Consider the following 25,729-nt stretch of genomic DNA (forward strand, 5'->3'; position numbering starts at 1 on the left):
AGGCTACTGTTCGTTGAGGTGCACGGGCTTCTCATTGCGATGGCTTCTCTTGTTGCAGAACACAGGCTCTGGGCGCGCGGGCTTCAGTAGTTGTGGCGCATGGGCTTAGTTGCTCCGTGGCATGTGGGATCTTCCTGGACCAGGGCTCGAACCCGTGTCCCCTGCATTGGCAGGTGGATTCTTAACCACTGGACCACCAGGGAAGTCCAACTTTGCAGTCCTTTAGCTCCAAATATCTCTGCTCTCAAGGGATCCTAAGGCGACTAAATATCTTCCTCACTCAGAGAACTTTGCCCTTGCTGGGATCTCCTTGGCATTCCTAGGGCTGCATCCAGCATTGCCTCCTGGGGCTCTCTCCAGAGCTCTGCCTGACCTGGGGTCACTACCCAAAGGTCAGGCCTCAGGGCTGAGCTGGGTGCCAGGAACACAGAGATGCCCAGTGACACTTGACGGTTGGTACGTGACATGCCTCATCACACCCACCAGCCCCCAGCCCCTGGGAAGACCGTGGGGGTCGTCTGGTAGAAATAGGAGGAAAAGAAAGAAGGAAACCTGAGTAGGAAGAAAGAGAACGAAGTTCAGTTCAGGGAGTAACCTCTTGAGCAGCAGAAATGGGGAAACAGCCGTGCAGCAAGTCCCAGGGCTGGCCGAGCAGGGACGGGCTATGCGGTTTTCTGCAGGAAACTGCTGGGAACAGCTAGGGATGGGTGGAGGATCTGTCAGCATGTATCAGGTGTAAAATGCCTTGTGATTAAAACCGCTGGCCACTGTGCCCTCAATCTGTCCCAGAGGCGCACTGACTCCCCTTGCTGGGGCTGAAAGGTTGGGGGACGGGGGCGGTTACTGTTAGCCTCTGGAGGGTTCCAGCTTTGTGGGATTTGCATGTGAGAAGTGCCACAGTTCCTGGAGGCGAGGACAGAGAGAGCACTGACTCTAGAATATGTGGGATTTACGATGTTCAGGGGCCATCCAGAGGGCCTGGAGCACGTGTCCCTGCTCCAGACAGCGTTGTGGGCACCACCGGCCCCTGGATGGTGACCAAAACCAAAGAGTGAGAAGAGCTCACCCAGGGCGACATGGGGGCTGACGGAGGAGGGCTAGGCTGGCGGGCGGCCACCAGGCGGTAGGAGGAAAGCCTGGAGAGGCGATTCCCGCGTTCAAGAGAGAACGTGGAATTCCGGATGTCGAACCTGCGCGGCCCTCCGGGCCACCTGCGGCCCTGGAACCCACGGCGCGCCCTCGTGGTCACCCACGTGGTCGCAACGCGGACGTCGCACCGGGAGCCCAGCCCTCCACCGAGCGTGCGCTGCCGGGGCGTGGGGACCGCGCGCTCCCCCGAACCCAGACCCCCGCGCCAGCTGTCGAGCGTGGGCGTTAGGTTCCCGGGCGACTCCGGGTCCCGCGGAAGGCCGGGGTCGGCGCGCGCCTCTAGATCCTCCCATCGCCCAAGTCTGGACCCCACCCGCCCCGGGCGGGTCTCCTCCTTTTCGCCCGCTTCCCCGCCCTGGCCAGTCCGGCCCACCCCGCCCCTTTCCGCCCACATCATCAGCCCCGCCCTGTCCACCAGGCTCCGCCCCGCCCCGGTTCCGCCCCTCGACCTCGCTCCGCCCCCATTCCCGCCCCTCTGCCCCGGCCCCGCCCTCCCCGTCTAGGCTCCTCCCCTCGGCTTCCCCCCACCCTCCCTCTCGGCCCCGCCCCCAGCGTGTCATGCGTGGCGGCGGCCCGGAAGCTGGCGTGGCGCGGCGGCGACGGCGTGCGGGCTTTCTGAGGCGGGACTTCCGACGGCGTTCGCGAGCGTCCGGTCTCCGGGACATGAAGGTGAGCGCCGCGGCGGCGGCTGGCCGGGTTGGTGTCCGCGTCCCGCGTTCCGGCGTCTGCTTCCCCGCCTCCTACGGCCTCCGTTCCTCTCCGCGGAGTGAGCGCGCGGGGGGTGCGTGTGAGAGCAGGAGGCGCGGCACGAGGGAGAACGGGTGTGACATCGGTGTGGCCGAGAAAGGGGTGTGACAGCAGGTGTGGACGAGAGGCGGTGTGTGAGTGGGTGTGACAGCGGGAGTGGACGAGAGGGGATGTGAGAGCGGGTGTGAGTGAGTGCGTGTAAGAGCGGGTGTGGACGAAGGACGCGGGGCGGGAGCTTGCGGGCGCGAGCGGCAGCACGTGGCGTGGCCGGCGTGGGGCCGGGACCCGGGGCACGATGGGCCGCGCCGGGCTGGCTCCTTCTTGACCTCCACCCGCTAGTATCCTCCGCTCCCCGCTCCCCCTGCGCATGGCAGGCTGCCTCAGGGTTCCTCCGCTGAGGGAACAAGACGGTGGCCCACAGTGTGGACAGAACCCGAGGTTAACGTCCGCCGGGGCTGGGGTCTTCCTGCTCTTACGACGCCTTCACTTCCAAGTGCACTCGGCCCTCCCCGCAGGAACACAGCTAGCTCCAGAATTTGTGCTCACGGGCGAGAATCTGTGACGGACCTTACCCCCGCTGTGGGGACGGCAGCATTCTGTTCACGGGACAGTCGGCTCGGGGTCCTGCCAGGTGTTAGTGATGGTCGCTCAGGGCACGATGGTCAGCATTTCTCAAATTGCACATCACTGAGCAGAGACGGGTTTGATGGTTTAAAACCAGTATCTTAAGAATGAAGTGGAGGGCTTCCCTGGTGGCGCAGTGGTTAAGAATCTGCTTGGCAACGCAGGGGACACGGGTTGGAGCCCTGGTCCGGGAAGATCCCACATGCTGCAGAGCAGCTGGGCCCGTGCACCACAGCTACTGAGCCCGCGTGCCACAACTACTGAAGCCCACGAGCCACAACTACTGAGCCTGCATGCCACAACTACTGAAGCCCGTGCGCCTAGAGCCCGTGCTCCACAACAAGAGAAGCCACCGCAATGAGAAGCCTGCGCACCGCAACAAAGAGCAGCCCCCAGTCGCCGCAGCTAGAGAAAGCCCACGCACAGCACCGAAGACCCAACGCAGCCATAAATAAATAAATTTATAATAAAACAGGACCCTGCTGTGCGTGTGCACTTTGTGACGTTTGTACTAGGGGGTCATGAGCACCGTGGTGCCCTCCGTATTCTGGCGTCTGGGAGTGCAGGGTATTAAACAGCGCTGCAGTGAGCATCTTGGAGCGTTTTCGACAAAAGTGGGATGTCCCCCAAAGTGGGATTTTTGAAAAAAAAGAAACACATGTTGGAAAGTATATTTGTGACCACGTTGTCACCCGAAAAGGTCTGATCAACATGAATTCTCAGGAACAGCTCTGAGAGTGAAGCTGCCCCAGGTCGTCAGGTCGCATCAATCTGTTAGTCCTTGCCAGTGCCTGGGGGTGGGGGGGACCAAAACACACAGCTCGCTGTCTTATCTCAGCATCCGTTCCTTTGGTTGCTGGTGATGGTGGAGGTAGGGTCTGTGTGTTATGGGGGGGTCTGTATTATGGGGTGTCTCTGTGTGTGACACCTTTTCACGTTCTCTCTGTATTTTATAGTGGGGCATTTTTTATTGGAGTGTTTTATTTTCAGTTTGTAAGAGTTCTTTGCATGTCACGTGTAGATGAGGAATAGAAATTCATTGTCAAGTATGTTCCAAGTATTTTCTTGTTTTGTGTATTATTTCTTTAAATTTGCTTTTCGTTGGGACTTCCCCAGTGGTCCAGTGGGTAAGACTCCGTGCTCCCTGTGCCGCGGCCCGGGTTCGATGGCTGGTCAGGGAACTAGATCCCACATGCCTCAACTAAGAAGTCCACATGCTGCAACTAAAAGGTCCCACATGCCACGACGAAGATCCCGCGTGCCGCAACTAAGACCGTGCACAACCTAAATAAATATTTTTTTAAGCAAATAAATAAATTTGCTTTTTGTTTCCTAGGTGAAAGCTTCACGTTTTTACGTAGTAAACTCTATTGACGTTTCCTATCATAACCTTTACTGTTGCTGACTTAGGTGGAAAAGCCTCCCCTCTCCAGCCCCTGTCCCTGAGTCTACGTACACAGGCACCCAAGTTTTCTTCTAGTCCTTTCCATAGCCCTGTTATTTTGCACTTAAGCCAGTAGCTCGTAGCCAGAATATTTTGGGGTTTGAGGAGGGTGGAGAGCCAATCTTTTCCTAGTTGGCCGGCTGTGGTTAGGGCGGCCCCGAGGCAGTGGGGCAGGGCTCACCAGCCTGCAGCAAGGAAGGCCCTTCCTGGGTGTCTGAGGGATGCCAGGGCCCAGCGGTGCTGACAGCTGGACTCTGGCCATTGGGGCTGGCTCAGTGCCCAGCTTAGGGCTGGGAGGCCCCAGGCACCATTAGGACCATTGCCACAGTAGGCAGAGGGGACACCCTTCCTGCTGGGGGTCTCCACGGGCTCTGCTCTCTCTGCAGCCCCCTGGACCCCGAGGTTGGACCCTGCTGTGACACGCCCACCATGCAGGTGCTCCTCGGCACACTCTGGCTTGCCCTGGCCTGCGGCTCTGTTCACGCCACCCTGTCAAAGTCAGATGCCAAAAAGGCTGCCTCGAAGACGCTGCTGGAGAAGGTAAGGGCAGTCTGGAGATGGGCCAAAGGGCTGAGCCATTGCGCCTCCTTGCCCGCTGGGGCTGTGAGCCGAGAGCTTGGCCTCTGGGCAGCCTGCGCTGTGCTGCCCCAGGGCTCTGGCTGGCTGGCCTTGGCGGGAGCAGCTTCTGGTGCTGGGGCCCGAGGGTGCGCCTGCCCCCGCTGGGCCGACCTTCTGTGACGTGCCACGTTTCCGCCCTCACCCTGCCTCGACCCCTGCGCTCTTCCCCGCTTCACTGAGCAGATCAGACAGGAGCCACGCGGGTTTGGCTGTGTCTTTGTGCCTTTTTTCTGGGGCAGCCCTGGGGAGGCAGAGTGAGTCTTCGGGGCCTGTCAGCTCCTCAAGGCAGGCCTTTCCCTGCGGTCTCCTGCTCAGCAGCTCCGTGTTGATCCTGGGACACACCCCTGCTGAACAAGAGGACCGCTGCTGTCCCTGGGCTTCTGCCTGGGGACGAACCCTCACAGCTTTCTCCCTGCTCCTTCTGTTTCAGACTCAGTTTTCAAGCAAGCCCGTGCAGGAGCGGGGTCTGGTGGTGACAGACCTCAGAGCCGAGGATGTGGTTCTCGAGCATCGCAGCTACTGCTCAGCGAAGGCCCACAAAAGGCATTTTGCTGGGGACATCCTGGGCTACGTCACGCCAGTAAGCCGGGCCCTGGGGTGGGCAGGGAGGTCCCAAGGGCAAGGTGGCTGCTCAGGTCTGTCTGCGTTCTCACCTCCCCTGGCCGCTGCCGCCATGGGGGTGTGGCGGGAGCCATGCCTCCCAGAGGAGTGGCCGGGATCGCGCCAAGCGTCCTGTTCCCCATGGTGCGGGCAGCCTTGCAGTGCCCCCATCCCAAGGTGGCCTCAGACCCTCTGCCCCAGCTGCAAGCAGGCTCAACCATTCTCCGTTCTCTGCCAGTGGAACAGGCACGGCTACGATGTCGCCAAGATCTTCGGGGGCAAGTTCACCCACGTCGCGCCCGTGTGGCTGCAGCTGAAGAGGCACGGCCGTGAGATGTTTGAGGTCACGGGCCTTGACGACGTGGACCAAGGTGCTCGCCCCGCTGCTCGTCTGCGCTCACCCCAGGGGTCTGGGAGGGTGTGAGTGTGTGCGAGCGTGGTGCCTACCTAGCATCGACCCGCATCCCTGTTGCCCTTGGGGGTTTGTACACAGCGTCCAGGGAGGAGGCGTCCAAGACAGTGTCCAGGAGGGCGCGAGGCCTGGCTGTCCTGACAGCCATGTTTTGCACCTGTGTTTGCACAGATGTCCTCCCTTTTGGGTTCAGAGAGAGGAGGTGTTAGCTGGTGGTGGGGCTCCCCGAGCTGGGGGGGCAGTGTGTTGGAGGACACGGCCGGGCAGCGTCAGTGCCTGGCCCCTGGATTCCCCTCAGCTCTGAGAGATGGTCCCAGGCGCCTCGGAGTCGTCGCCCCCAGAGCAGCCACTTGCCCCTGGCCCTGGCGGTCCTGCAGGGGGAGGAGGGGCAGTGCAGGGCCCGCAGACTCTCCCCTGCCCCCCTCCCTTTGTTCTCCTCCTGGCGGGTAGGGCAAGTCTTCACGTGGGCAGGCGGCTGTGTCCCCACATTGACTGGCTTCTCCACGTCCCACAGGGTGGATGCGGGCCGTCAGGAAGCAGGCCAGGGGCCTGCGTGTGGGTGAGTCCAGTGGGCCTGCGGGGTCAGGGCTGGGGGCCCTTAGGCCATACGCCACGGGTGGAGGTCCTGGAGCTCCCTGTGGGTGGGTCAGTGGCCCCGGGGTCTTCACACCTGCCTGCCTGGTAACCCAGGCTGTGCTGCCTGGCACGTTGGTCACTCTCCCAACGGCTCAGAAGTGAGGCCGCCCCAGCCCGGCATTCAGGGCCCTCAGTCCGGCCAGAGCCCTTTGGCCCTCCCGCCCACCCAGCTCAGCCCGCCAAGGCCAGCCCCGCCTTCGCCTGTGGTCCTGCCCTCCCATCGCTTCATTCACCCAGGAGTGTTTATCGAGGGCACCTGGGGGCTGCGCCCAAGGGTGACGCTCACCCTGCCCTGCCCGTCCTGGAGCTCGTGGCTGGCGAGGAAGGGACCCATTGCAAAGTGCAGTGGGGCTGGGGAGGGAGGCTTGGGGGTCTAGGGGCACATAACAGCTGAACAGGAGGAAGGGGGCCTGCAGCTGGGCCAGCGGGGAGCCGGCGGAGGCTGGTCCAGCCGGAGGCAGGCAGGAGGCGGCGGGCGGGCTAGCATCCAGGCACTCGGGGGCCTGGTGTGCCGGGAGGAGAGGGTGCGCACCTCCGTCCTTCCCCAGCGCCCCCTGGTGCCCCTCCCTCACCCAGCCACCTTGCACTGGGATGACCTTACTGGGTGCCTGGCTGTGGTCACTCTGCTCTGGAGGCCAAGGGCCAGCCTGTGGGCAGAGCCGGCACAGAGGGTCACAGTCTCTGCGGGTCTGTCCCCAGTGCCTCGGCTCCGGTTCGAGGACTGGACGTACGAGGACTTTCAGAATGTCCTGGACAGCGAGGACGAGATAGAGGAGCTCAGCAGGACCGTCGTCCAGGTGGCCAAGGTGACGCCCGGTGCCTGCACAGCCACCACCGGCTGCCGTGGGCTCCCTCTGGCCACCATGCGTCTCGGGGGCAGGGGCTTCCCTTGGGCAGTGCCCAGCTGCCAGCTACCCTCCTGGGAGGGAACCCACCCTGGTAGCTGGTGCTGGGCTGCGGGGAGGGGAGAACCCTTCAGGGCCCTGGGGTCAGGTTTGGGGGAGGCATACCAGTGGACAGGGCACGCGAGAGCCCCAGCTCCTCTGCTCCTGGCTCCTCTGGGGACCCCCACACCGCCACCTTCAGAGAGGGGCTTCCAGGCCTGCAGCCTGGCCCTCGGGCTGAGGCCTGGTTGGGTGGGAGGAAGCGGGGCTGCCTCTGCGCCTCCCTCCCACCCCTTCCTCCTGGGGCCCTCCTCAGCAGCCCCCGTTCCTCTCAGAGCCAGCACTTTGACGGCCTGGTGGTGGAGGTCTGGAACCAGCTGCTGATCCAGAAGCACGCGTGAGTGGGCTGTGGGCAGCGTGCGGGCCCCCAGGGGTCAGGAAGAGGCTGGAGGAAGGATGTGGGGGGACCTCGTGTGGGAGGAGGGCCTGCTTCCCACAGTCTGCACCTGGGGGTGGGGATGGCACCCCGAGAAAGTCGGACAGTGGCTCCAAGAGGCCCGGGGGCAGCTGCGGGCAGGTGGCCAGCTGAGACACCCACGTGGTTGGCCTGATGGAGCCCCCAGGGGACTTGGAGAAGAGGTGGCCGTGCAGGGCCAGGGGCCCTTGGAGCAGGTGGCCACAGAGTCCTCTGGGAAAGGGATCTGCCGCCCAGGCCCACAGGCTTTGCGTCAGCCGGCCTGGGAGGATGCCGCGTGGTCCCCTCGCAGCGTCCACCCTGCACATGAGGCTCACAGCCAGAGTGACCCGGCAGGGCGGGAGAGGGGCAGGTCCCCTGCAGGAGCGGCTCTCCTGGTTCTGTACGTGTCCCAAACCCCTGGGGTAGCCCTGGGCAGGGCTCCTCTCCTACCCTCCTGCAGCTGCAGGCGGTGCTCTGCCTGCTCGGAGACAGCGTCCGTGGGGTCTCCTGCCTCTCAATGCAGGGGGATGCGCATCGTCAAGGGGTCTGTGCAGGGGGACGGGCCTCCTGCCCGAGACCCAGAGGAAGCTGTGCATGGAGCCAGGCGTGCCGGGGCCTCTCTGCCTGGGTGGGGGTAGGGAGACTCCACTATTGGCCTCGGGAACAGGGGTGGCCTGGACCCAGGCCCCCGGCCACGGTGCCTGCTTCTCGGTGCTCAGACCCCCGCCCCAGTGGGTGCTTCTGAAAGGCTCCCTCTCTGTCCACCTGCCCTGGGAGGGCCCCAAGGCTGGAGCTCAGGAGGAGGATGGGTGGAGACAGCCAGGCTGAGAGCGTGGAGGATACCCACGTCTGTTGGGAGCCGACGCGGCACCTGCACGTCGGGGGCCCTGGCTTTTGGCCGAGAGACAATCCCCCCACCCCCTCGGCTCTGCCTCCGTCCTTGCTGGGTGGTGGCCCTGCTGAGGAGGCCTTATGGCGCCTTCTGAGGAGGGGGTGCAGCTGGGCAAGGAGGTGCCGGAGCAGCCGGCAGCGCCTCCGTACCCCGGGGGCTCCTGGCGGGGGGCCCGGAGGAGGGCGGAGGCTGGCCAGCCTGGTAGATGGCTTTGGACACTGCTGCCTGGGAGCTGCTTCCGAGGACAGGCCTGGCCGTGGCGGGCATGACAGGGGCGTCCATGCTCCTGTGCCCACTTGTCACCCTCTTTAGGCTTCTGTTTCCTACCCAAAGCGCCAGGTCACCCTGGGAAGGCCTGTTTGGTGTGATGCGAGGCAATGGCACCTTGTCCACGTGCCACCCTGGGCTGCGGGTCCCCCAGGCCCTCTCGTGAAAGCCTCCCGGGGAGGAGCGTGCGGGGCTGCCCAGCGTTGGCGAGAGGCCCGTCTCCTGCATTCACACCGGGCGAGCGGGCGGGCGGGCAGCCGAGGGGAAACCCCAAGGACTCCGTCCCAGCAGACTGCCCCCGGTCCCCGCCGAGCAGGTGCTTCCCCTGGGCCATGAGGCCGCCTCCCCCCTCTCACAGAGAGGCAATCCCCTGGGTGGTCCCAGAAGCCAGGAAGGCACCCAGCAGTGACAGGTGCTGACAGCTTCTGGCCTCAGGGAGGTGCCGGCCCCCTCCAGCCCGTGTGCTCCCCCGGGGGCGCCCCTGACCACCTACAGTCCAAGCCAGAGCGGAGTGGCCGGGATCGCCCCACCGCTGAGTGGGGCCGCCTGGGGGGCTCTGAGAGGCTGCCGCAGCCCAGGGGTCAGTGCGCGCCGGGCCCCACGGCGGCCTTGGCAGGATGGCCGGCAGCTGTGCTCGCCCCACCCCTCGCTCTTTGCGGACTTGCTCTGGGCTGGGGGCCGGGGCAGCCCCTCTGACCCTCCTGCACTTGGTAGTGGCGGGGAGCACTTGCTGCCTGTTCTCCAGACGGAGGGGGCTCCTGACGGGCTGCAGCGAAGGACCCAGGTCGGTCACTGGGCCCACAGCCTCCCAGGCACGGTGACGGTGGCCTCCGGGACTGGGGTGTCCTGACGAGTGCTCCCAGGCGGTGCCAGAGCCACTGTCCCGCCGGACGTGCTGCCCGCCAGCTCTGAGATACTGCCACCTACCACACGCCTAGGGTCCAGGCGACCCCGTGACACTGCTGTCTCCTCTGCCCCCTGCCTGGTGGCCCGCTGCCTGCAGAGACGCTCCCCCGCCTCCAGGCACTCCTGGTCGAGCACGCGCCGGTGCCCCCTCCTTATTTCCCCCTGGGGCCAAGGCACACAGAGTTCTGCATCCCGGTGTGTGCAGGGCCGGGGGTGGCTGTGCGAGGGGGCTGGGCCGGCCGCCACCCTGGGGTGGGAGGTCAGGGCCCCCTGGGCACAAGGCCTCATCAGTGGAGCCGCCCCAAAGTCCTCATTTCAAGGCACCTCCGGGTGCAGCAGGGCTCTCAGCACGGCCTGAGGTGTTTTGTGGCCCAGGCTGACCTGGCCACCAGCAGGCCAGCATGCCAGGTCCACATGGGTCCTTCCTGACTCCCTGCCCGGCTGTGTGTCTGGGAGGGTCCAGAGGTGATGGGGCAGCACACTGATCCCTCTCTGCTCTCCACCCCACTCTTGTGGGGAGGGAGGGGGCTTGAATGTGAGGAAGGATGGGGGCTGGGCCGGCAGTTTAGGTGGAGGGCGATCCCCGCGGTGTCTTCCAGGCCCCCTGGTGCACCCACCCGGGAGCCCGTACCTCCAGGGCAGAGCGTGGCCGTGAGGGGCGTCTGCCTGCAGCGGGTCTCGGCCCAGCTGCCCCTGACCTGTCCTCTGTTTCTTTGCAGGGGCCTCATTCACCTGCTCACCCACGTGGCCGAGGCACTGCACCAGGCCCGGCTGCTAGCCTTCTTGGTCATCCCACCCGCTGTCGCCCCTGGGTGAGTGCCGTGCTTGCTGCCCAGCCCCGTCCAGGTACACGCTGGCCACCGCGTGTGTGACAGGGACCCTCATCAGCACACTCGGACACCTCGGTGGCCTCAGCGCGCCCTCATGCGTCAGCGGGTCAAGGCTGCGTCCTTACACCTGAGCGCTTGACACCGTGTCGTTTAGACTCGCTCCCCGCCCCCGCTGGTCCCTGGCGAGGCCCCGGGCACTGCGGTGCAGGGCCTGTGCCGGTTTAGGCCCCAGGAGGTCACGGCTCCCACACTGAGCCCAGCTGTTCATATCCTGCCTTGAGATGAGGGCTTGTGCCCAGGGGTCCCTGACCTCCCACCCCAGGGCGGCGGCCGGCCCAGCCCCCTCGCACAGCCACCCCCGGCCCTGCACACACCGGGACGCAGAGCCCGGTGAAGCAGCTCTTCCAGAACCCCCGGGACAGGGAGGTGCGGGGCCCGAGTGCCAAGTCAGGTGGCCTGGCTCCCACGTCCAGCCTGTGCTGGGCGCGGAGGAGGCCAGATCGCACAGTGAGGACTGAGGGCAGCTCGGAGCCAAGTGGCGGGTCAATGGCGCACAGAGGCCCAGGGGTGCTGCCTGCGCTCTGCCTGGTCTCCGCTGGCTCCCAGGGCAGCCTGGGCCCTCAGTGCACTGCTCTGGAAGGACTGCTGTCCATGCATCTTGTCACCCCGGCTGTCGGCTCGCTCTGCGGTGCGGGCCAGTTAACAGGAGCAGGTGGGCAGCTCTGGGACCCGAGCTATCTGGCGACCCTGACGCTCACAGGCCGATAGCCCCACACAGAAGAGCCTGCGGGCGCTCCAAGGCCAAGGCCAAGGCCACCACAGCAGGCACCTGCCGCTCCCAGGTTGGCTGCCCGCCCTTTGCTTGGCCCTCGTGACCCCAGAGCCCCCACGCGTCACCAGAGGCCTGGGCGGTGGTCCCACCCAAGCCCAAAGGCCTCGGCCTCCCTCCCGACTCTTCTCCCCATCTTTCCAGGGCCCTCAGCCTCGTGTGTGCTCCTGTGTGCGACACACGCGTGTGATAGGCTGGCAGTAGCAGGGGCCGCCAGTCCTCCTAGGATGGGGGGCCCCGTTCTGGAAGAGCCAGGGGTGGCAGACACTCACAGAGCCGGTGGGCTCGGCTGCAGACGTGGGCACCCGTTTCCGGGGTCTGCTGGTTTCTGTGACGGTTCGGGGGGGGGGTGCTGTGGCCGATGGAGCCCCGGTTGCCCTTTGTAGTCAGGGGCCGTCGGCAGAGACAAGCTCCTCGGAAGCTGGGGCAGCCCTTCAGTCTCGGCTGGGGAGAGGTTGGTTGCCTGGCCGGGGGTGGGACCCAGAGAGCTTGCTTGCAGCCCTTCCCTGCTGACACCCCGCCACTCCCCAGGGCCTCGGGCCTCGCAGCTTCTGACGGGAGCAGAGAGCAGACTCCCAGCCCATGTGCTGGAGAGTGTGTGTGTGTGTGGAGGGGCTGGTCTCTGGGCTTGGCCTGGAAGGGCGGGAGGGCTTGGGGCAGGGTGGGGTGCAGCTTTCCGACCGGCGCCCTCTCTGCCCAGCCGTCTAGCCTGAGCTCCTGTCCCCTAGGCAGGAAGTGGATGGGGTGAGCCAGGGCCGCTCTCTCACCCTGCGGTGGCCAGGGGAGGAAGTACCCTCCACGCGGCAGTCGAGGAGGTGACTGGAGGGAGGAGACCGTGGCCAGGGCTGGAGGCACGGGTCCTGGGCACTGCCGCTGAGCTGTGGCCTAGTCTGGCCTGCCCCTGCTGGCAGCCAGGGGTGTGTTTGGGGGGCTCAGGCCTGGGCTGCGTGCCCCCGGCTGGCGAGCAAGCCCTGCTCTCTCCAGAGGCTCTGGCGGCCTCGGAATTTGTCTCATCGTTGACTTGTTTTGCCATGCTTCTGGATAGCAGCCCCAGCAGAGGAGCCAGGGAGACGTAAACAGTCTTTCCGGGGTTTTCTGCAGCATCAGTCGCCTCACAAAGGCTGCGCTGCCCCCCACGGGAACAGCTGCCCCAGGAGGGGCTGCGTGTGCGGCGCCAGGGCCGGCGTGCCTTTGCCGCTGTGCGCCTTGGTCTGGGGCCTCCCTCCAGGGGCTGCTGGCACAGCGGCCATTCTGACCTTGAGCCCTGCTCCCGAGGTCGCGGCTCGGCCCCCATTGACGTTCCAGCACCAGTCGGCTGGTTTAATCAGCCCTGGGCCGTCCTCGCTCCGGAGGGGGCTCTGAGTTAGTTCTCACCCCGGCTTCTCAGGCTGTATCTTCTGAGAATCCAGCACTCCCGGAACCCTCAGGAAAGTACTGGCCTCAGGCATGGAGGGCTGGCTTCCTTCCCAGGACCTGCCCTGCGGTGAGCTCGCATCCTCACGGGCAGGTGCCCACCTTGACGGGTGCTGCAGTCACCCCCGTGGTTTCCCATGGTTTCGGGCAGGCCATCTCCCCACAGTCAGGAAGGAGATGGGTGGGGGTCCTTCTCTGGGCGAGCCTCCTCATGTCTGGGGGGAAACTGTCTAGAGCAGCGGTCCCCAACCTTCTTGGCACCAGGGACCGGTTTCGTGGAAGACAGTTTTTGCACGGGCAGGGGGCGGGGGTGGCTCAGGCGGTAGTGGGAGCGACGGGGAGTGGCGGATGAAGCTCCGCTCACTTGCCCACTGCTCGCCTCCTGCTGTGTGGCCCGATCCTGACAGGCCGCGGACCAGTGGCAGTCCGAGGACCGGGGGTTGGGGACCCCTGGTCTATAGGCCACGCCGTGTCTGTTGTCCGTGACCACGTGGAGAGGGGAGGCCGGGCCACGTGACGTCTACCAGGGCCACCTCATCCTGCAACGCCCCGAGGAGACACGGGCGCTGCCCTAGCCCCGCCTCTGGCAGCTTCAGGGTCTCGGGGGGAAGGATCCCGTGGGGCAGGCCGGCCTTCTGGAGGGGAGGGGTGCCTGCAGTCAGACGGGTAGTAACTCAGTGAGAAGCACCTGGCAGCCCCGGGTGCCCAGACACGAGGCGTGGCCAGAGGCCATGAGGTGGTCAGAGCCTTGGGAAGCAGAGGGGCTGGTGGGCCAGGGCGGCCCCTGCAGCCCTTTGGACCGCGCACTTGATGTTGGCAGGAGCCGCGGCCCCCAGCGCAGTGGGCGCAGGCTGCACAGAGCAGAGCCTGCCTCTGACGGGGCTGCAGCTGAAACCAGCAAAGGTGACGGCTCGGGGAGTCGTGTGGGATGGGAGCCTGCACCAGGCTCCTCCCCGAGCAGCGGACTTCTTGGAACAGTGTGGCTGGGAGAAGGGGCTTGGAAAACTCCATTCTCCCTGGCCCCCGTGGCCGTTGTTGAGAGTGTTTGTCTAAGAAATAATCGGCCAGTGAAAGTGAGGCTGCTTGCTGTGCTGAGCAGGTTTGAGCGGAAGGCTTTCTTTTTATGGGGTGAGTGAGGCCAGCAGGGTAGTGGGCCTCCTGGTGCCCGCTCCCCCGCTGACTTCGTTGCTCCTGCCCCTCTGCCTGCCTTAGTCCTGTCCCTCGCCGGCCTCCCCTTCACACCTGGCACCAGCGCTTCCAGGACCCCTGGGGGTGGGATCCCCTCTCCCAGTTGAGCAGGGAATGTCTCCTGGAAGGCCCCGGTGCTGCAGTGACCAGGATGTGAGACACAGGGGCATACTCCCTGCTGGGCCACTGAGCTGCTCCGCTCGCAACCCTGCCTCCCCTTGCGAGCCATGGAATCCAGAAGCGGTGGGGCTGGGCGTCCGTGGGTTCCTGAGCGAACGCCCACCTGCGGACGGGTGAGCTTGTGAATTGTGGAAACATCTTCCTGGAGCTGATGGCATCCGCTCTTTGTGGGGTGCGCCAGGCCCCGAGGTCCCAGGCCCTCCTCACACAGGCCCGTCTCCATCTCTGGGGCTGAGCCGGGAGGAAGACGCCGCCTGCCGGGCCTGGCGCCTTCTAGCTGACTTTAGAGGGCCAGTCTGGAGTGTGGCCACAGGGAGCACGGCTGTCACTGCCCGGTAGGGCATCTGCTCCCCAGGTGTGTCCCCGAGCTCCCTGCCGCGGCAGGTGCCCACCACCGAGTGTCGCTTTATCCCCCTCGGGGGCGGGCTCTGGGGTCCTGGGGTCGCTTTACCCCCTCGGGGGCGGGCTTCGGGGTCCTGGGGTCGCTTTACCCCCTCGGGGGCGGGCTTCGGGGTCCTGGGGTCGCTTTACCCCCTCGGGGGTGGGCTCTGGGGTCCTGGGGTCACTTTACCCCCCTCGGGGGCGGGCTCTGGGGTCCTGGGGTCGTTGGCTGGTGCTGCTGGTCCTCAGGTCCCACAGGTGCCTCATGTCTCGGGGGGGGCCTGGGCCGGGCTGCCTGGACCCTGTGGAACCAGTGACCATGGCTGAGGTCCACACGGTGGGCCCCCCTGCCCCTGCCCAGGGATTGGAGGTGCTGGCTGAGAAGAGGGATTCTCTTTCTGCTCACATGTTGGGGGCAGCAGAGGGCCCCGACGCTCTGGGACAAGGCTGCAGTCCTAGGGGCTGCTGCAGGCAGAGCGGGTGGGCTAGCAGACCAGGTGTGTCCAGCAGACAGGCCACCTGGGCTCTCGCCTGCCCCAGGCCTGAGGCCTTGGGAGAGAGGGCGCTCTGCTCATAGCAGCGTGCTCGCAGCTGAGGTGAAGCGGGGCTGGCCTGGGGCACCTGTGCCCACGTATGGATGGGCCCTCCCGGAGCTGGGCTAACCGCGGTCTCCAGTGCACTGGGCAGGAGGGGAGCCGGGTCTCTGCTGGACCTCCAGCGGCAGGCTCTGCCCGTCAGGACCCAGCTGCGGGCCATCCCTTGTGACCGAGCGCTGGGCCACTCTGCAGGGAAAGTGACCTGAGGTGTCTTCCTGGCGTGGGAGGAAGGGGCGTGAGCTGGGAGCCCACACGGCCGGCTTGCCGTGCCCTCTGCTGAGCCCAGGTGCCAGCTGGGGCGGGGCTGGAGGGGCTGTGCGAGCTGGGTGTGGTGACCACGCCGTCTCACTGCAGGACCAACAAGCTGGGCATGTTCACACACAAGGAGCTTGAGCAGCTGGCCCCCGTGCTGGATGGCTTCAGCCTCATGACCTATGACTACTCGACGGCGCAGCAGTGAGTGGGGGCACCCCGGGGCCCCGTGCGCTCTGGCTTGGCGCAGAGATGCTCCCACGACCGGGGGCCTGGACGCTCAGGCAAAGTCCAGCTTCCCACGAGCCTGCTCAGGGCCACGCTTTGTCAGCTCTCGGTTCCAGGCACATGAAGGGCCCGGTCTCGTCTTCCCAAAGCCCGCAATTGGCCTTGCATTGGGCGACCTTCTCCTTTTGGGAGTCACGTGACACAGGGCAGCGGGCACCCCCACGGGAATGCCATCCCGGGTGTCCACCCACGCCTATGCGATCCTGGCCGCCACATGGTGGCTGTGGTGCTGGGCCTGCCTCGCTGCCCAGGAGAAGGTGCTCCCGTGGCCGGGGCGTCGTGCTGCTGCCTCTGTCCATCTCAGGCTTCACCTGAGCCTCTCAGCTGACTGCAGGGGCCCGCCTGTCTGCTGCCGTCCTTCCCACTCCGTGTGTGGGCCCCACCCCAACCTGGGGCGCCCTGAGGCCTCTGCCTGCTGCTGAACCCACTTCTCCTCGGCCCCGCAGGGCCGGCCCCAGCGCACCGCTGTCCTGGGTGCGAGCCTGCGTCCAGGTCCTGGACCCCAAGTCCAAGTGGCGGAGCAAGATCCTGCTGGGACTCAACTTCTACGGCATGGACTACTCCGCCTCCAAGGACACCCGCGAGCCTGTCATCGGGGCCAGGTGAGCCGGCGGCTGCCCCATGCCAGGTGGCTTCCTGTGCCGTCTGCCACGGCACCCTGTGTCAGGTGTGTGTCTCCCAGAAGTGAGGGGGTGCGGCGAGGAGGAGGCCTGGCAGGGTCTGACCACGTACCAGGCACCTGCAGGGTGCTGTCCCAGTGCCCTCTCTTCCCCTGGGTAGGCGGGGGTGTGGCCCCCATCTGGCCCGAGCAGCACGCGGCCCCCCGGCCTCCTCTCCTTCAGCCTGAAGGACGCCCTTTGTGTTGCTTGCTATGCATTTCTACCAGTGTTGAATCCTCTTCCGTTTTATCTTGCTGGGTTTTGGGGAGATGTTTGTGCCGGATGTGGGGTTCTGGGTTGCCAGCTTGTTCCAGGACCTCGACGGTGTTGCTTCGCCATCTTCCCGTGCATTCTGTCCCACAAGACACTCGTCACCCGGTTACTCCACACGTATCACCACCAAGCACCACCGCGCTCTGATTACCAGGTGCCTCCACGTAGGCTTCTTTACATTTTTTCCACCTGGTTTCCGTTGAGTTTTTTAGATTTGTGTATTTATCCTTTTTATCATACGTGGAAAGGTTATAGTCTATTTTTTCCAGGATTTTTCTTGTCCCTCCCTTTCTCTCCTCTTCTTCCGGGCCCGTGAGTACTCGTGTGTTAGGCCAGTCTGTTTGTCCCCCCATCCGCTGACACTCATTTCATTTTTTTGGCCTCTGTTTTCTTCTGTTCAGTTTTCCTTGCTGTCTTCAAGCCCACAGACCGTTTCTTGGTCGCGTCTCGTCCGGGGCTTTTCCTTCCCACGTGTCGTAGTAGCTCTCTTGTCAGGCAGTGCGTTTGGGGCTTAGCCTTTGCGTGTCCTCTCAGCACTGTGTGAGAACGGTTGCCTGGCGTTGGGCCCGCCTGGGGTCCAGTCAGCACTGTCCCCTTCCCGTGGTCCCGTCGAGCCAGCTCTCCGTGGGCCTCTGCTCCGGGCTGGACGCTGTGAGTTTCGTTCGCTTGGCTAGGTGTTGGGCATCTGGGGTTCCTGACCCTCTGCTTTCACTCTGGGTACCGTCACGTCCCCTGGACACCAAGAGTTGTACGCTTCTCTGAGGGACCTGGTTCCGTCAGCAGAGACGGTCCCGAGGCTGTGACCTGAGCGCGTGTGCCCACTGCTCCCCACTGTTTGCAGGGTCACCTGCAGGCTTGCTTGCCGCAGGGACACGCGTGTCAGCCCAGGCAGGGGTCAGGCGCCGAATGCCAGCTGCCCGCCGGGCTGTCCGCGCCCGTCGTCCACAGTGACTCCCTCAGGTCTGCCCTGGGGGAGAGACAGAGGCTGCTGGGTTGGCCCGTGCCTGGACTCGGGAGGGCTGCTTCCGGCCTGCCCCCGCAGTGGGGCAGGGCTCCCGTTTCCTGGGTCCCTTTTGTGCTGGAGGCAGGGCCTCCAGGACGAGGAGAAGCGGATTGGGCCCCTCCAGGGGTGGGACGTCGGAGTCAGCCGTGCCTCCCCGACCCTGCCCGGTGCGCACAGCTGGCACTAGGGCCTGGGCTCCAGCGCAGGCCTGGGAGCCCCTCCTCCCTGGGGCCTGCCCCTCTGCTGGGGGAGCCCTGTGGACGGCGGGAGCCGGGCTGGCGGGCGCTGCCCTGGAGCAGCCCAAGCCTACCCCATGTCCCCGCAGCAGAGGGGCTCTCGGCCCCCGGTGCCTGTGCCTTGGATCCGCCCCGCCCATCTGTCCTCCCTGTCATTGCTGCTGTCTGTTCTTTGTGTGCTGCCCCGTCCCCACCACAGCCTTTCCAGACGTGGGGCTCCTGGGAGCATCCCTGACAGGGTGCCCGGCTCGGGGGGCATCGGGCAGAGCTGCGTCTGGAGCTCGGGCTCCCAGCACCAGGCCCTAGGGCTTCAGGAGCTGGAGTAGGGGGGCATTTTCTCCTGCTGCAGAGGTGGGGTCGGTAGGCAGGGTCACCCGCATGAGGCAGAGCCAGAGGGACCCCGGGCCCCACCTCTGCTCCAGCCCCCGGCTTTGCTGGCCCGGGCCTACGGGCAGGGTAGGAGATGTTGGGGCCTACAGGCAGGGCAGGAGGTGCCACCCACCTCTGCTCAGGCCGCCACACAGGTACCACGGCCGGGCTTGAGCCACAGAAGTGTCGTCTCCAGCCCTGGAGGCTGGAGTCTCAGACCCAGGTGTGGGCAGGGCTGGTCCTCCTGAGGCCTCTCTCCTCGGCGTGTAGACGGCCGTCTCCTCCCTGTGTCCTCACGGGGTCGTTGCTCTGTGTAGGTCTGTCTCCTGACTTCCTCTTATAAACACACAGTCCTGTGGGGTTAGGGCCACCCCAGGGTACCTCAGTCATCTTACCTTAAACATTTCTTTAAAGGCCCCATCTCCAATTATAGTCACATTCTGAGGTTCTGGGGTTAGGATGCAACATATGAATTGGGGGGACACGGTTCATCTCTAACACCGCCTGAGGAGTGAAGAGCTGTAATTTCCTTACTAAATGTGGGCCCAGCAGTAGCTCACGAGGTGGAGTTTTTGCAGCCATTAACCCAGCTCGTGGGGCCCGGCGACAAAGGCACCACGTGGCCCCTGCTGGTTCTGAGGAGGGGCTGGGAGGCAGAGGGGGGAGTCTGGTTATGAAGATGTGTGTTTAGCGAGAGCACAGGTGCGCACGTACACACACGCATACAGGCTGCCCCCAGCCAGGGACGGAAGGCTGCATCGCCCCATCCGGGCCCCACCCCAGCTGAGCGTGTCCCCCCACCAGACGTGCCCCCACTGATGACGGCCGGGCCTGGAGGCAGAGGAGGGAGGTGGGCCTGTGCCGGGGCGGTAGAGAGGCTTCCCCCAGGCCCGGGGGCATGGCTGGGCTGTGTGTCAGGGACCGCCCAGCCCAGACCTCCTGGAGTCTGCCACCCACCTCACCTGGACCAAGCAGGTGCTGGCTCAGCAGGGCCGCCCAAGGGGCCGAGCAGGCTGAGTGCCGGGCGGCAGGGCTGCGGCTCCCCGCCTCAGGGGCACATGGAGGTCAGGCAGCGGCGCCCGCTTGGGTCCTACCCGGTGAGTTTGTCCTGTGGAGGGGCTGAGGGGGGCCCGGGTGGAGTCGACAGGCCCATGAAGGGCTGACTGCTGTCTCCGGGGGTCGCGTCAGCATCTGGGGGGTGCCGTGGTGTGGGGATGCCCGGAGTCCCCCCCATGCGTGGGCGGTGGGGCTGCTGCCGGCCTGAGCTGGGGAACTGGCACGTCGCCGAGCTCCTCTCCTCCCCAGGCCTCAGCCCTCCCACGGGATGGGGCCGAGGTCGGGCGGGTGCAGTGAGACCAGGTCTGGCGGCTCCCGGACGCTCCTCATCCCGTGGTGGGTGGGCCCGCAGGACCCCCCACACCCGGCGCCCGCACCGAGGCTTCACCCTCCCGCGGCCCGAGTGCCCCCACCCCACCGCTTCCTCCTCCCTCCCAGGGTCCTGGCCGGCCATCTGCCGCCTGCTGCCCGCACCCTGGGTGAGCCTTGGACAGGGGGTGGGGCCCCCGGCTGGCCCCTGGGGTTGCACTTGACCTCCTTTGTCCACAGCCTGATTTCTTCCAGCCCTTCCCCGGTGGGCAGGGCAGGGTTGACCCCTGGGCTCAGGGCCTTGGGGCTCTGGGGGTCATGGGGAGAGGCCTCTCCCAGGGCTGGTCAGCAGCCCTCCCCCTCCCAGGGCCAGGTAGTTCGGATCTAGGGAGCCAGATGGGCAGGCTTAACGAGGCCGCCTGCGGGTGGATGCCTGTTCAGGGGAGGGTGGAGAGGGGAGGGCTGCCTCTGCAGGGAGTGAGCGTGTTCACCCAGGTCCGGCCCCCCAGAAACACAGCTCACCAGGATGCGCCCCTCAGCCGGTCTCCACCCCGGAACTCACTACAACAGCCTCTGTCCCTGAGCAGATGACAGGCCAGGTGTGAGGGGCAGGTGAGCCCCATGGCCGCCGGAGTCTCTCCATCTCTTCCGCTGACAGAAGCTCAGGCCAGCCTGGCCCGGGATTATCTGCTCTCCCGTCTCAGCGTCTCCAGCGCTGAGACCCTGGCCTTCTGTGGCAGGTGTCCCCGGCCCCCTCAGGCAGTGGGGGATTAGCGGCCGCACCATCTGCTCCCTCGCCCGCCCCGCAGAGCAGGGGCGGGAGGCCGGCAGCTCTGTCAGGCCGGGGCTTGGCCTTCTGGCCTCCATCAGCCAGGCCCGCCTTCTGTGCCTGCCGCAGGGGGAGGGGCGGAGGGCAGGCTGTGTGTGCACATTCTGGGTTCTCCACTGACCCCCCAGCCTCTCTGTCGGCCTTCCCTGGGTGACAGCAGACCCCATCACGACCACGGCCGGGCTCCTGTGTGCGTGGCCTCGTCACTCCCCAACTTTGAGGAGTCTGGGCAACTGTGAAACACCCCAGGAGGGGCCAGGGCTCCCCCGCCTGCAGGCTCACATCACCCCACGTGCAGTTCTGCGTGCTGATCCGTGGGTCCCCACGGCTGCCGAGCCCCCATTCTGGGAGGCCCTCCCACTGCCCTGGCGGCCAGGGTGCGCGGCTAGTCCCGTGAGTGCCCTCAAGCCAAGTGTGTACCCATGCTCCTGCATCTTTGGGACCTACAGCCCCACCCCGCCTGGCCTCTCCTGCCCCTGCCTCCCAGGGGCCTCAAGAAGAGCCAGTCCCAGCAGAGCACGGCCAGACGGACCCCCGAGGGCAGGCCATGGCTGGCAGAACCCCTGCCCCTGCTCAGAGGCCTCTTTTAGGGCCAGGGCACCAGAGGTCAAGGGCACAGAGGCTCGGGGAAGCTCTCCCTGTGTGTCCTGCACCGGGGTCTCGCTCTGCCTAGGGGCGACTGGTGGCGCCTGGTCCCAGGGCTGCCTGTCGCCACTCCCCCGTGGCTCTGGGCCTTCTCCGTCCCTGCGCCACGCTCTTTGCTGAGGTCCTTTGCTTCTCCACTGGCTTGTGTGATCTCGGAGCCTGTCCTGGTCCTCTCCAAGCATCCTGCTCTTGCTTCCCAGCCGGGGTCTCCCCATGCACCTTTGACCCTGCCCGCTTTCACAGTGCCTCTGCTCAGGGTACCTGCCAGCCCTTGCGTCGGAGGCACAGCTGGGAACGGTCCCACTGCTTGCAGGTGGGGGCCTGGGACCCGGGGGCGGGGGCACCTCCTTACATCAGCCACAGCGGCACCCACTGGGCCCCCCGTGTGGGCCTCCGGCGGGGGGGGCCCTACCCCTTCCACGCGCCCCTTTCCAGCCCAGCCTGGGAAGGCCATCACCAGGGGCCGTGGAGTCCTGGCCGCATGCTGCAGGGGCTTGCAGGGGAAACCGGGTCAGGGCGGACTGCCCTTCTCGGTGCCCAGGAAGGTCACCTGCCCAGAAGGTGGGCCAGCAGGTCAGGTGCCCCCCGGGGCATGCCCAGCCCAGGCCCTCAGGCCGGCTCGGAAGCAGTGACATCCGGGGCAGGCTGCAGCTGTGGGTCACGGTGCCGGCGGCCTCTCCACCCAGGGCACACAGGTGGCTCAGACTTGGCCAGATGAGGTCAGGCCCTTCAGTTCTCGTGGGGTCACAGCGGAGAGCACAGGGCACCGCAGGCCCCGCCAGCCGAGGCAGAGGCCTCGCTAGGCTTTGCTCCTGGGGCGGGGTGTCCCCTTCCTCCTCCGCCCCCCAGCTCCCTTCTTCCCCCTCACCCACACCTCACCCACACAGCCTGATCACCTCTCTTCGTCTGGTCTCTGCTCGCTCCTCTGGAAACTGGGGGACGTGCACCTCGTCTCGGTGCCCTGAATCCTCCACCCACCCGTTTGGTGTGTCTTCGTCTACGATTCTGTTTGCCATTCCTTGAAGCCTTCACTCCAAAGCCCGAGAACTTTTTTGAGTGGGGGCGGTATGAGTCACGCACCGCACACCCCCCACTGCGAAGCGCACACCCCCCACTGCGAAGCGCACACCTGCGCGGCATTTGGTCCGTTCTCAGGGTTGTGCAGCCACCACCTCCAATTCCAGAACGCTTGGCAGCAGCCCCCCACCTCACCCCACCCCTGGGGCACTAATCTGCGTTGCCTGTGGACTCGTCTCGTCCGGACATTTCGTGGAAACAGAGTCACCCGGCGTGTGGCCGAGGCCTTCCGCTTTAGTTCAGGGAAACGCTCAGGGCCCATTGGTACCGATTCCCTCCGTTCATCCCCACCCCGCCCCGGCTTCCTCCTCCTCCCAGGCAGGCCCCTGCCACCCCGACTCTCAGCCCCCGTGGCCCTGCTCTTCCTCCTGGACCGCCTGCCTGGGAGCCGCCTGCACAGGTTTTCCTCCGCCCGCACCCTGGCTCACACCCCACTCTGCTGCTCCACGTTCCCGGGGCTGCACCCAGGCGAGTGTGAGGGCCTGTGTGGTCCCCGCCCTGGCACCGCCAAGCCTCGGCCTTCAGAGGGGAGGGACCAGGTGCTCTCAGGGGTCTGGCTGAACCCCCAGCCTCAGCCGCCCCCGCAGCCTCACCACCTCCAGCAGGTAGCAGATTTTGAGGGGAAGCCCTGGAGGAGGAGTGCACAGCCAGAGCTCCCCAGACGTGAGGGCCCAGAGCCACCTGCCCGCCAGCATCTGCCCTGGGCCTCAGGGGCTCAGGGACAGGCTGGGTCGGGATGCCTCACCCTTCCCCACACATCCCATCCCCGCACATGCCACACCTGTCTCAGCCACGTAGCCGACGCTGGATCAGAAGCTGCAGATGACATCAAACATCCCAAGAGCGTTGTGCTAATTAAGTATAACGCAATAATCTTGGACGATTCGAGCTGGCTGATGGGGGGCTCTGTCCAGCCCTGACCCACTGCCGATGTGCAAGGTGCAGCCTGGAGCACCGCAGCCCCCTCCCTGGGCCCAGGCTGCAGGTCTCTGGCCTGTCTGGTCATCGGCTGCGTGCCAGGAAGACACGGGGTGAGCTGGAGACCCCAGTTGTCCTGGCCATGCGGCACCTTAGGCACCGGCCTGTCCTCTGTGTGTCCTCTGTTGGGCGGGGAGGGGTTCTCAACCCCTGCTCCTGGCAGTGAGGTGGGGCCTGCCGTGGGCTTGGGGCAGCTGTGTCCACAGCAAGGAGGCAGGCCGAGGACAATTTGGCCTCTGAAAGGGCCCGGAAACCACTGCCCTGGACTGTTGTCCCGCCTGCCGGGGGCGGGGGGGGCAGTGCCGAGGCTGCCTCCAGTTCTCGTTCATTCTCAGGCCTGCAGCTGGCCCCAAACCTCCCCCGCAACTGCAGAAGTTGCTGCTTCTCCTGCAGCAGGTGCAGTCTCCCTCAGGCCGACCCCAGGAGCTCCTGCCCGCACCACCGGCCCAGCAGGCGCTGCGCCCACAGTGCAGGGCCCGCGCTCTACCCGCACGCCATGCCGCCAGCTCAAGGTGCGGCGTGAGCTCTGAAGCACGGCCACAGCCCCTGCTTACACCTCAGCAGCCTCTCGGGGTCTCTGTCCTCCTCCTACCCCCAGTGAGGACCCAGCTGCTGCAGCCCTGGCCCGAGTGTTCCAGACCCCGTCCCATGGTCCTGCTTCCTGACTTTTCTTCGTGTCTGGCCACACGCGTGGCCCTCCCACCTGGCCCAGTGTGCTGCAGGCACTCCGCAGACCATTGGGGGATGGGATGACACCCCGCATCCTGCTGCCCTCTGGTGGCCTTACCCCTTCCGTGATGGCAGAGGCCACCTCCACCCTGTGCTCGGGTGGGCAGGGGAGGGCCCCCGCACCCACACCCGGCCTCCCCCAGGTACATCCAGACGCTGAAGGACCACCGGCCCCAGATGGTATGGGACAGCCAGGCCGCAGAGCACTTCTTCGAGTACAAGAAGTGAGTGTCCGGGGGCAGCCCCAGGTGATGCGGGCCTCAAGCTCGGCCTCTGCCCCTGAGGGCCGGCCTGGCCCGAGGAGGGGCACCTGAGGCTTTGGCCGGAGGGGGGTGGGGCTGGGAGGAGCAGAGGCAGGTGGGAGTCGGGCTGGCGGACTGAGGGTTCTGCTGTCTTGCAGAAGCCGCGGTGGGAGGCACGTCGTCTTCTACCCGACGCTGAAGGTACGTGTGGGTCCTGGCGCTGGGCATGGGGGCAGCAGACACAAGCCCTTCCCCGGCAACCCTGGCCCTCGGCTTGGTTGTGGTGGGCAGGGGTCGGCAGGTGACCCACGGTGGGGCAGGCGGGCAGGGCGGGGCCGACACTCCCACTGCTTCAGTCCTTGCAGGTGCGGCTAGAGCTGGCCAGGGAGCTGGGCGTCGGGCTGTCCATCTGGGAGCTGGGCCAGGGCCTGGACTACTTCTACGACCTGCTGTAGGCCTGGCCTGGAGCCGGCTTGAGCTTTTCCAAGAGACAGAGAGAGTGACAGGCAAAATACAGACTCTTCCATTTTCCGTGCTGTGTGCACTGCGGCCTCGGGCGGGGTCAGGGCGGCCTGGGACCCCAGGCTCCTCATCAGTGATGGGGCGGGCAGTCCGGGGGGTGGGGGGCAGCAGGCCCTGAGGATGCAGGCCCCTCTGGCCCAGCCCTGGCTGTCTGCCCGCTGGTGGCCGGTGACGGCGAGACCCACAGGCTGGCAGGGAGTCCTGCACGGCCTGCAGATCGCTGTGGGTTTGGAGGCTCCGGGACAGCCCCAGGCTCCCCGACACTTGGACACTCCAGTGGGCGTCACCCCAGGGCCGTGCGGAGGGGCCCTGGCCTCCCCCTGCAGGTGCTGGCTCAGCTTGCCTGCCTGGGAGCCCGATGGGCACCACACAGCGAGGGCGGGGACACCACGGCGGAGACTGGGGCTCCGAGAGACTGGCCGTGTCCCACGGTGGTGCTGTGGGCTGTGTGGTCACTGTGGAACGACAGCTTGCCGCAGGCCCGCTGCCTGCTGGGAACGGCCATGCTCCCAGGAGGGAGCAGTGGGAGAAGCCCTGGGTTGCCAGGAGTTGAAGGACAGCGGACCCCCAGCCCTCGCCCCCTCGGTGGGCCCGCTGGCTCCAAGCAGATGGATCTGCACGTGATGGTGCTGCTGGCTGGACCCGCTGGTCAGACGCTGTGCGTGAGCCCCGGGTGCAGCGGCTGTGGGACGTGACTGGGGGAGGGTCCTAAGGGACATGTATCTGTCCTCGGGGTCAGGGCCTGGTCGGAAGGGGAGCAGGAGGCCGTCGCGCTGGGAGTGGGCGCTGGGCTGTGGTGCGGGGCGGTCTGCAGGAGTTGGGGCAGGAGGGGGCGAGGCCAGTTGTGGGCCCACAGCGTGCTCGGTGTCTGTGGCTGTGGAGCCAGCTGGGTGACCGGATGCCGGGTGCCTGGGAGGCTCCTCAGCCTAAGCTTGGAGAACGGGGAAACCAGCGAGGGGGGAGGGGGCCTGGGAACCCCACGGAGGCGCGGGCCAGCACGTGGCAGCAGGCGGGGCTAGCCCCGCGTGTCCCAGTGGGACCTGAGTGGAGCCGGGGCTGCCAAGGCAGCTTGGGGGCCATGAGAGAAGCTGAGCCAGGGCTGGGCGTGAGGGTCTGGTGCCCGCAAGGCTGCGCCTGAGGCGCGCGGGGATGACCGAGCACAGGCGAGCAGCGGCTTTCCCCGAGCAGAGCCGGAGAGGTGCGAACGGG

General features: G+C 66.0%; 1 protein-coding gene across 1 annotated transcript; it reads left to right on the forward strand.

The window, feature by feature from the left end:
* Positions 1-1,768: 1,768 nt before the first annotated feature.
* CHID1 (chitinase domain containing 1) lies at positions 1,769-24,510 on the forward strand. The gene is made up of 13 exons (XM_082845673.1): positions 1,769-1,818; positions 4,351-4,504; positions 5,013-5,162; positions 5,421-5,553; positions 6,109-6,153; positions 6,930-7,036; positions 7,450-7,511; positions 10,356-10,448; positions 15,408-15,509; positions 16,040-16,195; positions 23,900-23,980; positions 24,157-24,199; positions 24,355-24,510. Exons 2-13 carry the CDS (start codon positions 4,394-4,396, stop codon positions 24,451-24,453), a joined length of 1,182 nt encoding a protein of 393 aa, XP_082701799.1. The 5' UTR covers positions 1,769-1,818; positions 4,351-4,393; the 3' UTR covers positions 24,454-24,510.
* The last annotated feature ends 1,219 nt before the right edge of the window (positions 24,511-25,729 follow it).

Source organism: Leucopleurus acutus, assembly GCF_964270905.1.
Source record: "Leucopleurus acutus genome assembly, chromosome: 8".
Lineage (NCBI taxonomy): Eukaryota > Metazoa > Chordata > Mammalia > Artiodactyla > Delphinidae > Leucopleurus > Leucopleurus acutus.